The sequence below is a fragment of the Podarcis bocagei genome, assembly GCF_964188305.1.
Source record: "Podarcis bocagei genome assembly, chromosome: 5".
In the NCBI taxonomy this organism is placed as follows: domain Eukaryota; kingdom Metazoa; phylum Chordata; class Lepidosauria; order Squamata; family Lacertidae; genus Podarcis; species Podarcis bocagei.
In genome coordinates, this window is record NC_138129.1 from 49,695,948 (window position 1) to 49,711,172 (window position 15,225).

The following is a 15,225-nucleotide window of genomic DNA, read 5'->3' on the forward strand; positions in this document are numbered from 1 at the left end:
AGTTATGAGGTTAGTTCCTGCCTGGGCTGAGCTTCAGACAGTTCTGCTTTTCTTTGTGCTAAATCTCGCCTTGAGGGCTCTGAACATGTGATACAAATAAAGGGAATGGATTGATGACAGTTACCATTCTCGTCTCTGGGTGATTCCTCTTGTCATGTTTTCTGCACAGTGGAAGTTATGTCAGACTTCTAGGCTGCAGTCCTACACACACTTATTTGAAACCTAGTCCTGTTGAACTCAGTGGGGCTTACTTCTGCCTATACATGAACAGGATTGCACCACAGAGTTCTTGTGCTTTTCCATGAACAAGGTGGGCTCCATTAAAAACAAAGTGGACCTTTTAAAAACATGCTTAGGCACAAGCACTTAAGATCGGTGAATTCCTCTATACTAGGAATGTCCAAAGTCTATTTTGGGGGGCCCAGTCGTCAATTTAATCTGGCCCCCATGGCAGTATATGTCCAGGGGTAAAATCCTAAAAAACCCACAACAACTTTGGGGTAAAAAAAAAAAAGTTCAACAACTTAAATCCTAAAAAAATCTCAGCCCTCACTCATATTTACTGCATCAAATCTGGTCCTCTTTGAAAAAGGTTTGGGCACCCCTGCTCTACACAGAATGCCCTTTCACCCTGGCATTGTGATGACACACCAGGGCATTTGTCCCAGACATAAAAGCTTTTAGCAGCATGGTGGTGCACAATTTGTCCCAGTTTAGTTATTTGGATCCCTTCCAGTCGGGATTCAGGCCTCATCATGGGACTGAAACTGCCTTGGTCGCACTGGTTGATGATCTCCGGCGGGCTAGGGACAAAGGTGAGAGCTGTTTCCTAGTTCTGCTGGATCTCTCAGCGGCGTTTGATACCATCGACCATAGCATCCTTCTGGACCGTCTTGAGGGGCTGGGAGCTGGGGGCACTGTTATACAGTGGTTCCGCTCCTTCCTCCTGGGCCGTGTTCAGAAAGTGGTGGTGGGGGATGAGTGTTCAGACCCTTGGGCCCTCACCTGTGGGGTGCCTCAGGGTTCTGTCCTCTCCCCCATGCTTTTTAACATCTATATGAAGCCGCTGGGAGAGATCATCAGGAGGTTTGGGCTGGGTGTTCATCAGTATGCGGATGACACCCAGCTCTACCTCTCTTTTAAATCAGAACCAGTGAAGGCGGTGAAGGTCCTGTGTGAGTGTCTGGAGGCGGTTGGAGGATGGATGGCGGCTAACAGACTGAGGTTGAATCCTGACAAGACAGAAGTACTGTTTTTGGGGGACAGGAGGCGGGCAGGTGTGGAGGATTCCCTGGTCCTGAATGGGGTAACTGTGCCCCTGAAGGACCAGGTGCGCAGCCTGGGAGTCATTTTGGACTCACAGCTGTCCATGGAGGCACAGGTCAAATCTGTGTCCAGGGCAGCTGTTTACCAGCTCCATCTGGTACGTAGGCTGAGACCCTATCTGCCTGCGGACTGTCTCGCCAGAGTGGTGCATGCTCTGGTTATCTCCCGCTTGGACTACTGCAATGCGCTCTACGTGGGGCTACCTTTGAAGGTGACGTGGAAACTACAACTAATCCAGAATGCGGCAGCTAGACTGGTGACTGGGAGCGGCCGCCGAGACCATATAACACCGGTCTTGAAAGACCTGCATTGGCTCCCAGTACGTTTCCGAGCACAATTCAAAGTGTTGGTGCTGACCTTTAAAGCCCTAAACGGCCTCGGTCCAGTATACCTGAAGGAGCGTCTCCACCCCCATCAGTCTGCCCGGACGCTGAGGTCCAGCGCCGAGGGCCTTCTGGCGGTTCCCTCACTGCGAGAAGCAAAGCTACAGGGAACCAGGCAGAGGGCCTTCTCGGTAGTGGCGCCCGCCCTGTGGAACGCCCTTCCAGCAGATGTCAAAGCGATAAACAACTACCTGACATTCAGGAGACATCTTAAGGCAGCCCTGTTCAGGGAAGTTTTTAACGTGTGACATTTTACTGTATTTTTGGTTTTTATGGAAGCCGCCCAGAGTGGCTGGGGAGGCCCAGCCAGATGGGCGGGGTATAAATAATAAATTATTATTATTATTATTATTATTATTATTATTATTATTATTATTATTATTTTGGTATTATTTATTTTAAAACATTTCTGTGTTGCTTTTCTGGACGAAGGCCCTCCAAAGTGCTTTGCAACAATAAAACAACACTAAAATAAGTGTTACCAGTACACTTCAAAACAATAAAACTCATTCATATCCTCCACAACATAATCCAGTCCAGCAAATGGGACAAAAATTACTTGAGGGAAGACCACTTGAACTACATAAATCTTTTGGAGGTCCCCAAAAGCCTCAAAAAGCCGCCACACAAAAGGCCTTGTCTCTGGGTACCACCTCACAGACCTAGGGTGTGTGGATGTGTGGGTATATGAACACAAGAGGGCCTCTGGTTGAGATCTCAGTGTCTGGGGAGGGTGATATATTGTTTAGTAGGTGCAGTAGATGCTGCTGGGCCAGCAAGTCCTACTTTCATGAAGAAGAAGAAGAAGAAGAAGAAGAAGAAGAAGAAGAAGAAGAAGAAGAAGAAGAGGAGGAGTCTGGATTTGATATCCCGCCTTTCACTCCCCTTCAGGAGTCTCAAAGCGGCTAACATTCTCCTCTCCCTTCCTCCCCCACAACAAACACTCTGTGAGGTGAGTGGGGCTGAGAGACTTCAAAGAAGTGTGACTGGCCCAAGGTCACCCAGCAGCTGCATGTGGAGGAGCGGAGATGTGAACCCGGTTTCCCAGATTACAAGACAATATACCAATTTGTGAATAGTCAGGTGAGGCAGATAGAGCTGTTCAAAAATAAGAGGTGTGTAAGACCAAACAGCACATCATGAGGCAATAATAATTAGAACTTCCAATTCATTTTCTTTTTTAAAAAAGTTGTTACTCACCTGGGGGTGAGGTTTGTTAGGGTTTTGTTTTTGGTTTTATGATCACTAGTAAGTGATACTTAACGCTTTTCCTAATCAAAATCCTGTTTTCCCCACACCATCCCAGATGTGGCTCAGAAAAAAGGGGCAATTTCTCCCAGCTGCATTTCAATAAAAGCAGGCACACACATTGTGGGATCCAATTTCTGATTTCCTGCATATTTGTAATTTAGACCTTTAGGAGCTGCAAAATCTGAAATACAGGACTTTTGTTGTTTTCTACCACATTCTGTGGTAGCAGAATGTGGTCCACAATACATCTTCTGATGGTCTATGAGAGCCAGTCAAAGAATAGAGGAAATGCCTAAGGTGTTTTCTAGAGTGAAAAAGTTCAAATGCCAAATTAAAATCAATTCCCTTCTTCACTCTGTTGCAGCAATATTTGAATATGTAAATGGGAATGGGAAAACATTGCTAGGCTTCCGCATCCTACGATCCGTTGAGACATTTGTCAAGACATCTTGTTTTAACTGACAAATATCTTAGACATCAAGCACATTTACTGTTGGCCCACAGAGAGCTGACAGAGTATGAATGTGGCCCTAAGGTCTAAAAGGTTGCTCCTGATTTAAGGAAAAGAATGAAATTTAAGGTTCATCCCTTTATTCCTCCATAGCTTCTTAGTAAAAAAAAAATGAGTTGTTAGGGGTAAATGAATGGTTTGCTTACTGTTACCCATATTTGCAGTAGGTGGTAGTTTTTCAGTAATGTTGGTTTGAGTAAAGATGCTGATATCAGTCTTAACTGCTCTTGCTTGTAGCTGTGGCACTGCACTCTGAAGATATATTATCAACTTCAGCCTAGAGAATTCATGTAATACATGTTGTTTAACATATGTACTAAAATGACTGAGAAATTGTCTCTGTCTGTCTGTCTGTCTGTCTGTCTGTCTGTCTCTCTCTGTGTGTGTGTGTGTGTGTGTGTGTGTGTGTAAAATACTTTGAACATTCTTAAGGCTAGAGAATACTGTTCACTACTCAGAATCTAAGTGGTATTTTACTGAGTACATAAATCCTTCCATGAACAGGGCCTTTGTCCTGAGAAGTATAGGGGCAAAACTATTAAGGGGAGGGGCAGGATATTTTTAACACAGTTCTTTGTAGTTGTCTGTGGAAGAGAAGTGGCTTTCCTCGCCAGCAGGTTTTGGGGTTGCAGAGAACAGGAAAGCTTGGCTATTTATTCCCTAGCTCTTTCTTCATGGTTGATCTGACCTCCTGGGCTCTGAGGGAGTATCCTGTACCAGATGCTGTCAAAATATTCTGCGTTGTTACATGAAACTAAGGACAGGCCTGGGACTTGGTGTGTGCAAAGAGGAGTTTTACATGCAAATCTAACCCAGATGCCCTCTCCTGGGAGGTATAAGCGAGGAGGCAGTGGTGCTGTGAATGTTGTGCAATTTCTGTTGCTGTTAAATGGGAACAGTCTTCCCCTTGCAATCGCAGACGTGTGTAGAGGTTAAGCATGTTGTAACCCAGGGTTGCTTCCAGACTGGGAGTTTCTAGAGCTACTAAGCATTGCTCTTCTGCTGCGAGCTACAAGTGGAGCGGCAATCGATTACAATCCATACTGTTGACCATGGCATAGCCCCGTGGGTGGAGAGGGAGAAAGTCCAGTTCCCCTGAGTGGCCCTTTAAAAACAAATAAATCCTGAGAAATCCATTAAACTCAATTTTTAAATCAGCACCAAAGTACTTATTCATCTATCACTTGCTAGCTATTTTCATGGAAGCAGTTTTAAAAACATATTTTCTATATATTTCAATATTTTAAATATAAATATATGGAAAAGCATTTTAGCACCAACATGTAGTTAAGTTTCTGGAGTTTATGCTACATGTATGTTTCCATTGCAAACATTGTGTGTTTAGGTACATCAGAATGAAATGACATAGAGCTAGGTCAGTTCTGAAATTTGTACTGAGCACAGAATTCAACATCCTGAGGATCTCGGCTCAAAAAATGCAAATACCTTTTTCTCAAGGCTTGAAACTGTTTGGCAGTACACCGTGAATGCCTAGGAGCTTTGCATGGGGGCATTGCAGAACTTTCAGTGATCAGGAAAAGATGCTTCAGTGCTTTGTATAACTCCTTCCCTTCTTAATGGTTGCAAGAAGCGAAATCATTTGCAAATGGTGCTAGTTTTTGCCATTTTGCTCAATTTGTATCGCTTGGGTGACATGATTCAGCAGCTGTTTGCATTAAAAATGCAAGCTGATCAAAACTCATTGTGAAGAATAAGAGCAATGGGCATGTCCGCTTCAAAGATCATAATATAAACAAGATTGGAGACAGACTTTTCTGTAAGAGTTGTCTTCATGGTGCAAGGCAGAATGGATTAAGAGGATCGGGGGGGGGGGGAGAAAACTAAAGTCAGAGAGACACATTGGCAGTTTTAAGAATATGGGTTTAACTAGGTTCTATAGCCATGCAAGAAAATTTTGCTCTCTTATAAGAGAATGTCCCTTGTAAAGACACTCTTGAGTTGTCCAGTCATTTCTAAACATTGTTAGCATAGATCAGGCACCCCCAAACTCGGCCCTCCAGCTGTTTTGGAACTACAACTCCCATCATCCCTGACCACTGGTCCTGTTAGCTAGGGAAGATGGGAGTTGTAGTCCTAAAACAGCTGGAGGGCCGAGTTTGGGGGTTCCTGGCATAGATGCTTCAGGTCCAGTTGCCTAATAAAATAAATATAGCCCAATACTGATGTGTGGAAAACCCTTAATGTAGCCCTATCCAGTGGAAGAGCAAAATTCAGAAGTCTAGCACAAGACAGGCTATGCCTCTTATGCAACCATCCCAGATTATGTTAGTATTTGCCATTCCTGTTTCCCAGCTTACATTTCGGGTGATAATAGCTCTTCCCGTGATAAATGGGACCCTGAAGCCTCATCATTTGTGCCTTGTCTAATCTATATTTCATGGTAATAGTCCCCTGGTCATGGACATTATGGCTTAAATAGCCTCTTCCTTGATCTTCTTACATGTTGAATTATGCCCAGCGAAGATGGAGCATTTGTTTAAAGGACCTGGCTGGTTCTTGAAGTGTATGGTTCTCTTATGAGTTGCAGTGAATCTGTTGTCTTGCTGTATAACCTCTATTTTAGTATCCTTAGGAGAATACTTCATAGCCTTGACTAATCCAGGCAAAGATTTGGAAATGTACAGTGATTCAATAATATTAGCTGTTCTGACTCCAGCTGTCCCTTATATCATAATTTGTCCTTACATTTGACATGAAGTGTGACACTGGGGAGTGACACCGGAAATTCTGTTCCAATTTGTAAAAATGATACAAATGTGGTTCTGCATGCAACTGGTGCATTTGATAATGGTAACTCAGACACTATATTTGAAGTTGGGAGTGTGAGCCCTGGCGATGGCAGTGCAGAAAAGTCCAGGGGCCTGTTCCAAATACAGCAGGACTGGCTTACCACAGTTTTAAGTAAGTGAAGTAATTCACAAATCCATCTAAAGAGGGGCACCCCCCACCCCATAAGACTTTTAAGTCCAAAGTGCCAAGTTACCTAACTGTACCACTGAATGTGAGCTGCTTTATAGATTGCAGAAGCTGCCCTGAGTGCCTACTTCAGAATTTCTCCGCTTTTTATAGTCTGTGTTAATTGGAAGCATTTGTGAGTATAATGCCCTGTGGAAAGTAGACTGCTGAATCCATATGAAGCACTTCCTTTCCCTAAGGTTGTGAAAATATCCTGAAAGGGAGATCTTTTGAGGCCTTCTTTTCTGTAATGCAGTGCCGGTACAGTGGTACCTTGGTTTAAGAACAGCTTAGTTTATGAACAACTTGGATTAAGAATGCTGCAAACCCAGAAGTAGGTGTTTTGGTTTGTGAACTTTGCCTTGGAAGCAGAACATGTTTTGCTTCCTGTTGAGTGTGTTCCATTTGTAAATTGAGTCCCCGGCTGCTATAGGAAAGCACGCCTTGGTTTAAGAACGCTTTGGTTTAAGAATGGACTTGCAGAAAGGATTAAGTTTGTAAACCAAGGTACCACTGTATAGGATCGATCAGGGTTAGTATTATTTGGCCTTCAAGGACGCCCATAAGCAGAGGCCTCCAACAAGCCCCCTAGTGTAAAACTGGCAGGGGTAATTCAAAACAAAACACTAATTTCCTTCTTTTGTATCCAGCTCCCCCCCTCCCCCCAGCTGTGTACATTTGTTTCTGTTTGAAATTTGAATCCCTTCATAATGTCTTGCCTTACTCTGCCCTGTCCAGGGGCCTGCCTTTCGGAGTAGTGGTTGTAGACGTCTGCAGGCCGGTAATGGCAAAATGATGCCGATTTTCTACAGCAGGTTTTAATGAGGAGAATGTCTTTTATTCTTGCTGCTAATGGAAACGCTTCCCTCATTTGGGCAAAGTCCAAAATATTTATCCATTTATAATAATAAAAAATTGTACACTGCAATTTCATAACATCAAAGCAGTCTACATGTATAGTCTGCATGTATTACAATGCAATAAAAACCACACAAAAATTAAAACAGATCGCCACCTGACTTTTATGGGAAACATGTTTCTTAATTGTCTGCTTAAGCCTGGTGGCTTGATGTAGGAAATTGTCTCTTTCAATCCTAGTTATTTGATACAGCTGGAAATGTGGGATTGTTTTCTTCACAGAGTAATAGCTGCTGGAGCGTATCAAAACTCCTCCTACTACTTGCATGGAGACATGCTAGGAGCATATAGAGTACCCTACCAGGTACAGTGGTGCCCCGCAAGACGAATGCCTCGCAAGACGAAAAACTCGCTAGATGAAAGGGTTTTGCGGTTTTTGAGCTGCTTCGCAAGATGAATTTCCCTATGGGCTTGCTTCGCAAGACGAAAACGTCTTGCAAGTTTGTTTCCTTTTTCTTAACACCGTTAATAAGTTGTGACTTGACTTCGAGGAGCAACTCATAGAACGTGGTGTGGTAGCCTTTTTTGAGGTTTTTGGTGATTATTGAAGCTTTTCCAAAACTTTTCCAACACCGTGCTTCGCAAGACGAAAAATTCGCTAGACGAAAAAACTCGCGGAATGAATTAATTTCGTCTTGCGAGGCACCACTGTACCTACTCATGGGAGGAGAGAGGTTTCTAATTTATGTTTAAATTGCAGTCCTGAAAGTTAGTACTGTATGGTTTATTAACAAAGTCTTCCTTGCTTGCTGACTGCTATATCAGCATAATGCCTTGTTGAAAAGCGCTTGGTTCCCTGAAAAGTGATAAAAGATAAGGCTGACTCTTACCAAATAAGGAATTAGTGACTTCAGGCTAGATGGAAATTCACAAACACACTGAAAAATCTCCAGAAGTATGCTTTGGCATTCCCTGTACATAGCTATGTCTGCCACTGAAAGGTCTAATTTTCGTTCCCATAAAGTTGAACATTAGCTAGATTTTGTATTGCAGATATATCAAGAGAAGCATGGTCAGCACAACTCCCTGTGTCATTATCCTCCATAGTGTGGATTGGTTTCCTTCTGTTTCACTCTCTCTGTGTGTGCTTTGTGATGAGAGGAGGGGAAGGTGTGATGGAGAGGGGAAATAAAAGCACATGGTCTACTGAGCTATATTCATTGCTCTGGCATGATGCAACCTGTGCTTTTTCTAGACTCTTCCTTCATTACGTATGCTCTTAGCAAAAGTGCTTGAAAGTCCGGGCTCTCTCTCGGTACTTCCACTACCCATTTCTTTGATGAAGTCAGAAATGGCTTCCTACAGGCACTTTCAGGATAGCACTAATGCTCTTACAGAAGAGCTAATGGTCTCTCTCAAGCTGAGTAGCAAGAAAAAGCATTTGCTGATTGAGTCTGATAGGCTCAGGCTTTTCTCCAATTACTTGGGCTTTCTATCCATGTCAATTAGGTACTTAACTTTGAAATTGTTCTAGACTGTGCTTCTCTGCTTCCTAAGTTTCTAGTTCTCAACAGCTGCAGAATAAAACAGGGAAATGAGCAGCTTATGTTGATAACAAGAGCCCCCAAGTTATCCTATCTGTTCTGACCAATGCAAGAAAACCCTCTGATCTGACTGGAAAGCAAAGGAAGGGAGACGTCCTCCATGGTGGATCATGAAACAGTGAGCCGAAGCTCTTAATAAACTCACTCACAACTCAGGCTGTTCATTACTGGTGGGCAGTTGCTAGGCACAGCGCTGTACTAGCCGTATGTGAGAAAGAATCTGATCTCTGTTTTTAGCAGGGATAGTTTTAGGATGCATTCTGCTGTCAAAAACAAGATTAGGACAGAGTCTGGGCTGACAGGGAAATAAGAGGACAGAATCCTCTCTGTGGGGAATCTTCCTGGATCAGACATTTCTATGTAGCGAGGCTGCCAAGGAGGTGGGGAAGGGGGAAAGCTCCTTCTTGGCCTCAGGGCTGTGGCTTTCACTCTTAAGACTAGAGCCCATTTGTGCTTTGGATGCCAGCCCAATTGGTTCCCCTCTCTATAAATGTTGGCTTTTGCTGATGGAGCTAAACAGCCAGGCCATTGTGTGTGTGTCGGGGCCACTGGAGAAACTGCCCGAGTGGTGTTTTGTATAGTGTGTCAGTGTGTGTTCCCTTTTTGGGTTGTCTCATTCCCTCCTCCTGCTGCCGAGACTCGGTTGTCATGGCAATCATGTCATGGGGGCTGCTGCTTTTCCATCCTGGCGGCACAGAAAGGCTCATATGTAGCCTACCCAAGGGAGCAGCCCCACCGTTTCTGAACATCCTTTGCAAAGTGGATGTGGGCTTGCTGGCACATGGTAAACCTCTCGCTCGAGGTTGCAGTCTTGTGACTGTCAGTGTCAGACATACCCGATGCCACCACACTCATGGGCTTGACTAGAGCCCCAGATGGCAATGTATGCCTCTTCCACAAAGCATCAGATCTGGTGTTCTTGGCAACTTACCTGGCTCTGAGGAGAGGAGGCTGAACACAGGTTTGCACAAATAGCATCTCACTGAAGAAAGTTTCCATGTCTCTCACCCAGTTGTTCAAAGAGTGTCTCTGTTGGTGGAAATACCAAAATGAAAATTTGCCATTATATAATAATAATAATGGAAATCAAGCTTCTTTAGAAATAAATAATTATTCGGAACAGAGGAAGTGGCTTGTTAGCACCAGCAATTTCAAGAGATGATAGATGATGCATCGCTTGATGATTCGGGTGCTAAAAGGTCAAAAAAGCAGTTGCTGCCAGGACGGCTCATCTGGGTTTTGGTTTCATGCATTCTAGTTTTATAGGTCAGGAATATGACATTGCCAAGAATTCTTCTCTGGCGAAGCAGACAGTGCTTCTGCCTAACAACCATATACTATGTGTTTGTTTTGTTGGTACACAGTTGCAAGACTGCATGAAAGGTGAGCTGATAATTGCAGGACTCAAAAGTTTAGAGTGACACTTCCAGTGATGGGGTGCTATCCATTGTCATCTGCCCCCTCACTCAAAGCAGCTGATTATTTGTCAGTCAGGTGCCTACCTTTGCCAATGAGAGGTTGCTTTTTGAAGTTGGGCTTGGATAACTTCAGTTGCTGTGGGCCAGGCAACAAGCTTAGTGCAAAGCTTTCCTCGCTTGATCTTCATGGAAGTGTTGTAGCTCAGTGGTAGAACTCATGCTTAGCATGCAGAGGGTCCCAGGTTCAATCCCTAGCGTCTCCAGCTAGGGCTGGGAAATGCTCCTGCCCAATATCCTGGAGGGCCACTGTCAGTCACAGTCAGTCAGCTTCCTATGACAATGAGATACCTCTCTAATTCTGGCCTTTTCTAATTCCTATTGACTGCTAACAAGTGGATTTTGAAGTCTTTGGAAGACACCCTTTGGGGTTTTGTGTCAGACCCTGAAGCTGAGAGAGCCATCTGCATGTACATGATTGAGATTGAGTTGAGGCTGAGGCCCCAACACCCTCTTGTGGGCAATGCTTAGAAGACCTTTAAATCCCACCGCATCTCCTCACCATTTCTTAATGAAGAGGTAATGGCAGATGGCTCCACAGCAAGGGTGTTAAAGCAAGTCCTGGCGTGACCCTCGTTTTTTTGTCTAATACTTCCAGCCCACATGCAGCAGGGTTAAGCTAGCCAGTTGGTGAAATACCAGTTTATTTCCCCCTCCTGCTAGGAAAAAGGGACAGCAGCTTGGCCAAAGGGCTTGGAGTGGAATGAGCCGTCAATGGGTCTTTTCTAATGCGGATTTGTGAGGTCCTTGTATTGGATGAATAAAGCCTATTGTGCCTGTGGCGCTCTTGTGTTCACCAAGCTATGACATAACAGCTCAGAAGGGTGACACCTGCCAGGTCATGTTAGTGCTATTACCAGTCACCTTGTGACTCGTTAAGCCTGGGTTACATGGAGTAATAGCTTAGCTGCTTCCATCTCTCTAATACAAAGCTGCCAGTTCTTCTAGGTGCAGGTGGTGTAGGGTGGTGAACGCTCTGGGATGGCGGGGTGGGTTGAGGTAAAGGGGGGCATTAAACTGCCTTTTGAGACAGCCTTATCCTACTGGATATGTTCCCCACCCTCAGAGCCTAAGCCGGCCTTCATCAACCTGCTGCCCTTTGACTCTAAGCCATTATTGATTTTATGGTTAACAGCCCACCATGGAGATGATTTCCTAGCAGCTACAGCCTTCCTAGTGAACAGCTCGAAAGACCACAACCTGTTGAATTAGATTCATTTTGCCAAAGGTCTTTTGGATCCCCAGCAGGACTTTCTGACATTATTTTATTTTGGCACAGTAGGCCTCACCCCAATCTGGCACCCCACCCCATTCCATATCACAAATGGATTTTGAAACTCCCCTGAATTTTGTAAGTGGCTTCTGTGTGGTGCTAGCTTTTGAAGTTCCAGGAAACAAAAGTCCAGAGCCTTGGTTATGAGCACAAACACCGCATGGTCAAAGCTGAGCAGGATCTGTACAAGTAGCAGATGTAGGAAGGAGCTGCTTTGTTCCCTTTTGGGCACCAGAATGCAAGGCAGTTTTTGTTGTGTCGTTTCCTTTTGCTCTCCCGAGTGCCATGGACAGGATGGGATGTTTTAATTCTCCCCTCTTTCCCACACCCCCTTTCCTGGAGTCCATGGTAGAAAATACTGATTTCCCCTTCCCTGAGATAACACATGAATCACTCTATCTACCTTGTCTACATTTTGATCTTTGCATAGCAGTGTAACAGATGCACCTCCTGCATTTCAAGGCCTTTAGCCCTTCTGTTAAAAATTCCTCCTTTCTGCATGCACCTCTTCTGTGTGTACACCCGTGTGCAGCTATATATAACATGTCAACTGAGATTAACGTTTCATGTCTCTAGTAGCCCCTGAAAGCTGATAAGTCTTTCAGGTTCCACAGGACTCTGTTTTGGGTTTTTTAAAAAATAGCAAATTGGCTAGTCCACATTACTAACATAGTGCCAAGCTTATATATGGCACTTTGTTAACTGCTTAGAGGTTTGTTTTGTTTTGTTTTGCACGGAAATTAGTCAATACATTCTCTGTTTTTAGATCTTATAATGATTTATGCTGAAATTGTTCAATTATGGTTGTGTACTTTTTGATATGTTTTCCTTATTGTTTATGACTACTTTTGTTTGTAATCATGTAAATCATTTCACGTTGTAAGCCACCTTGAGCATGATTTTAACTGTGGAAAGGCAGCATGCAGATTAAACTACAGTGTTGTTGATGATATATTTCAGAATTTGTACACTAGGGATGCACCATGAGAATCTGTTTACTTGGATTCAATCAATATTAATTTTAATATGCCCCCAATCCTCTGTGGTGTTTGTGCCCTGGAATAGCTACTGGATGTGACATCTCACTCCCTAATGAATTCTTTAGTGTTGCTGCAGAATTGGTTGATGCACATACCTCTTGTTGCCTGGACGGAGAGAGTTGTGTGTCTGACCACACCCAGTTTTGTCACTCATACCATGGATATGCAGCCTCAGGAAGGTTGCCCATGAAGGAGTTGTTATTATTATGATTATCGTTGTTAATTATCTGTCAGTGTCACCCTGACAGGTCGGTGACAATAATTAAAGCACAGTGTTTAAAAACTTCCAATCAAAGAAAGAAGATGGGTCCTAAGTATATACATCTCAGGTGTCAACAACCAGGGTTTATCAGACTTTTGGCTGATAAGTGTTCCCCATCCCTGGCTTGCGAAATAAAGGGAACTTGTCCTCACTCCTCCCCCTCCATTTTCTCTCCAGGATCCGTCCTCAGATGCCAAAGGAGAAGATAGAAGGATGCCACATCTGCACATCAGTGACACCTGGCGAACCCCAGGTGCTCCTGGGAAAGGACAAAGCCTTTACCTACGACTTTGTTTTTGACCTGGATACGTGGCAGGAACAAATCTACACGACCTGTGTGAGCAAACTCATCGAGGGCTGCTTTGAGGGGTACAACGCGACTGTGTTGGCATATGGCCAGGTAGGTGGCTCCTTTACCGTCTTCACAGTCTCTGCCAGGAGCTGTTCAGAGTATTTGTTGCCTTTTCAGGTTTATCATCTTAATTTAGCATGGAACAGTCTTTGTCTGAAAGAGGAAAAACATAGGGAACAACCACTATTAGTGGTTGGTTGACTTTTTTTGGTCGTTGTTACTAGGAAACAGAACTTTGACAGGCTCCCGAAGCTACTTTCATGCTGTTCTTTTTTTGCAAATGACTATTTGATTGGAGTACATCTGTGGAGTGCTAGAGACAGTGGTGACAATGGGGCTGTGGGAAGAGGACACAGCAGATACCTGGGGGAAAGCAAGGTTGTATTTCCATGTGCAGTGCTTGCCATGAATGGATCACACATGTATTAGTCCAGTCATGACTGTTGTCTGCATTGCTGATAGTTAAGGGGAAAGCTGAATTTATTCTGGGGGGTCAGATTATGGCTGTGTATACACCAAACAAGCTTCCACCCAAAGAATTCTGGGAGCTGAAGTTTGTTAGGGGTTCTGGGAGTGGTAGCTCCCTGGGGGTAAACTATAGTTCCCATGATTCTTTGAAGGGGACCATGTGCTTTTACTGTATGGTGGTTACTAAGCCTCTGTGCACTTAGATCTTTTCCCACTTTCAACCTTTCAAACTCAAGGTGGGGTTCCCAGGTAGCCTGCCATCCAAGCACAGACCAGCAAAGTTGCTGCATCACATGCCTTCATACTGTACTCTAGAATTTGGTGGGTGCACATCTAAACCTCTTCAAAACCCTACAGGTGCTTCCTGAGGCCAAATTGCCCAAAGATGGAACCACGTTTTTATGTTTGTGAAATAATTGCTTCAAAGATGGTGGTGGCTTGAGGGGAGGTGGTAGTGGGGAAATGTTTTTTGGGGAAGGGTTGATACTTTGCATTATAAACTAATTTCTTAAACCTTCAGAAAAGGTGAAACCCACTTCAGACACTTGCTTAGAGAAGCAGAACAAGCCAGTGGGTTAGTGGAAGCTGGTACAATGGGATTTTCCCGCACGTTACTCTGTTCTCTCCCCAAATCTGCTGCTGGGGTGGGGGGTGGGGAGATCCATTAGAACAACATGCAGGAGAAGAAGAGCCTGTTCCATTGCACAAGAAGAAATTCTTGCACTGATGGGAAAATCTCTTTAGTGCTACATTGAAAAAGGCAAAAGATTTATATGATCTGAAGAGAAACCAGAGTGCTAAATACAACCCAATGTATTGGTATGACTTGAAGAACCACACTGGGGCTTTCCCAAGATTTTTTTGCCAGTAACCCACAGGTTTCTCCAGTATTTAGCTGCTGAAGGCTGTCTTGGTCATAGATATTTATTAAGAGTGACATATGCTGCATCTGAACAGCTGGAACAGAGGTTTTCTCCAGAGGCATGAATATTAATAGCAGCAAAATAGCTCTTCTGACTGCAATTTTTAAAATTGACCTTAATTCTGTAAGGTTGGTGCATTCACATACAGTGAGTGCCATCTATCACCTTTCAGAGACCCATTGATAACCAAACGAAGGGCTGCTTCACAAAATTGTGTGGGTTTTTTAAAAAAATGTGGAGATCACTTGAAGATGTCAGCCTCAGAGGTTTTGTCTTGTGTAATGAGTGAGGAAATAGATAAGCATACTGTGGTTGTGTTGCTTGATCCCTCTGGGAAGCTGAGCAGATTGAGCCCAATGGGAGATGGTCAACAAATGAGCAGTGGTGACAGCGGGGAGGAGGAGGAGGAGGAGGAGGAGGAGGGCCCACACATGGGGTTGCCACACTGAAGGTATCTTGCCCAAGCAATACCTGGAGTCAATGCTGATGATGACAAAAAGCCAGCTGGTAGCTGGTGGACACA

General features: G+C 44.1%; 1 protein-coding gene across 5 annotated transcripts in view; it reads left to right on the plus strand.

The window, feature by feature from the left end:
* KIF21B (kinesin family member 21B) overlaps positions 1 to 15,225 on the plus strand; it is a 69,066-nt gene that overhangs the window by 13,497 nt on the left and 40,344 nt on the right. For all 5 annotated transcript variants that reach the window (XR_014008170.1, XR_014008171.1, XR_014008172.1 and 2 more), the window contains exon 2: positions 13,137 to 13,359. Coding sequence is in view for 2 of the 5 variants with exons in the window: in XM_081194150.1 (XP_081050276.1) it covers positions 13,137 to 13,359 (223 nt within the window). In the remaining 3 variants the exon portion in view is untranslated. The remainder of the gene's footprint in view (positions 1 to 13,136; positions 13,360 to 15,225) is intronic.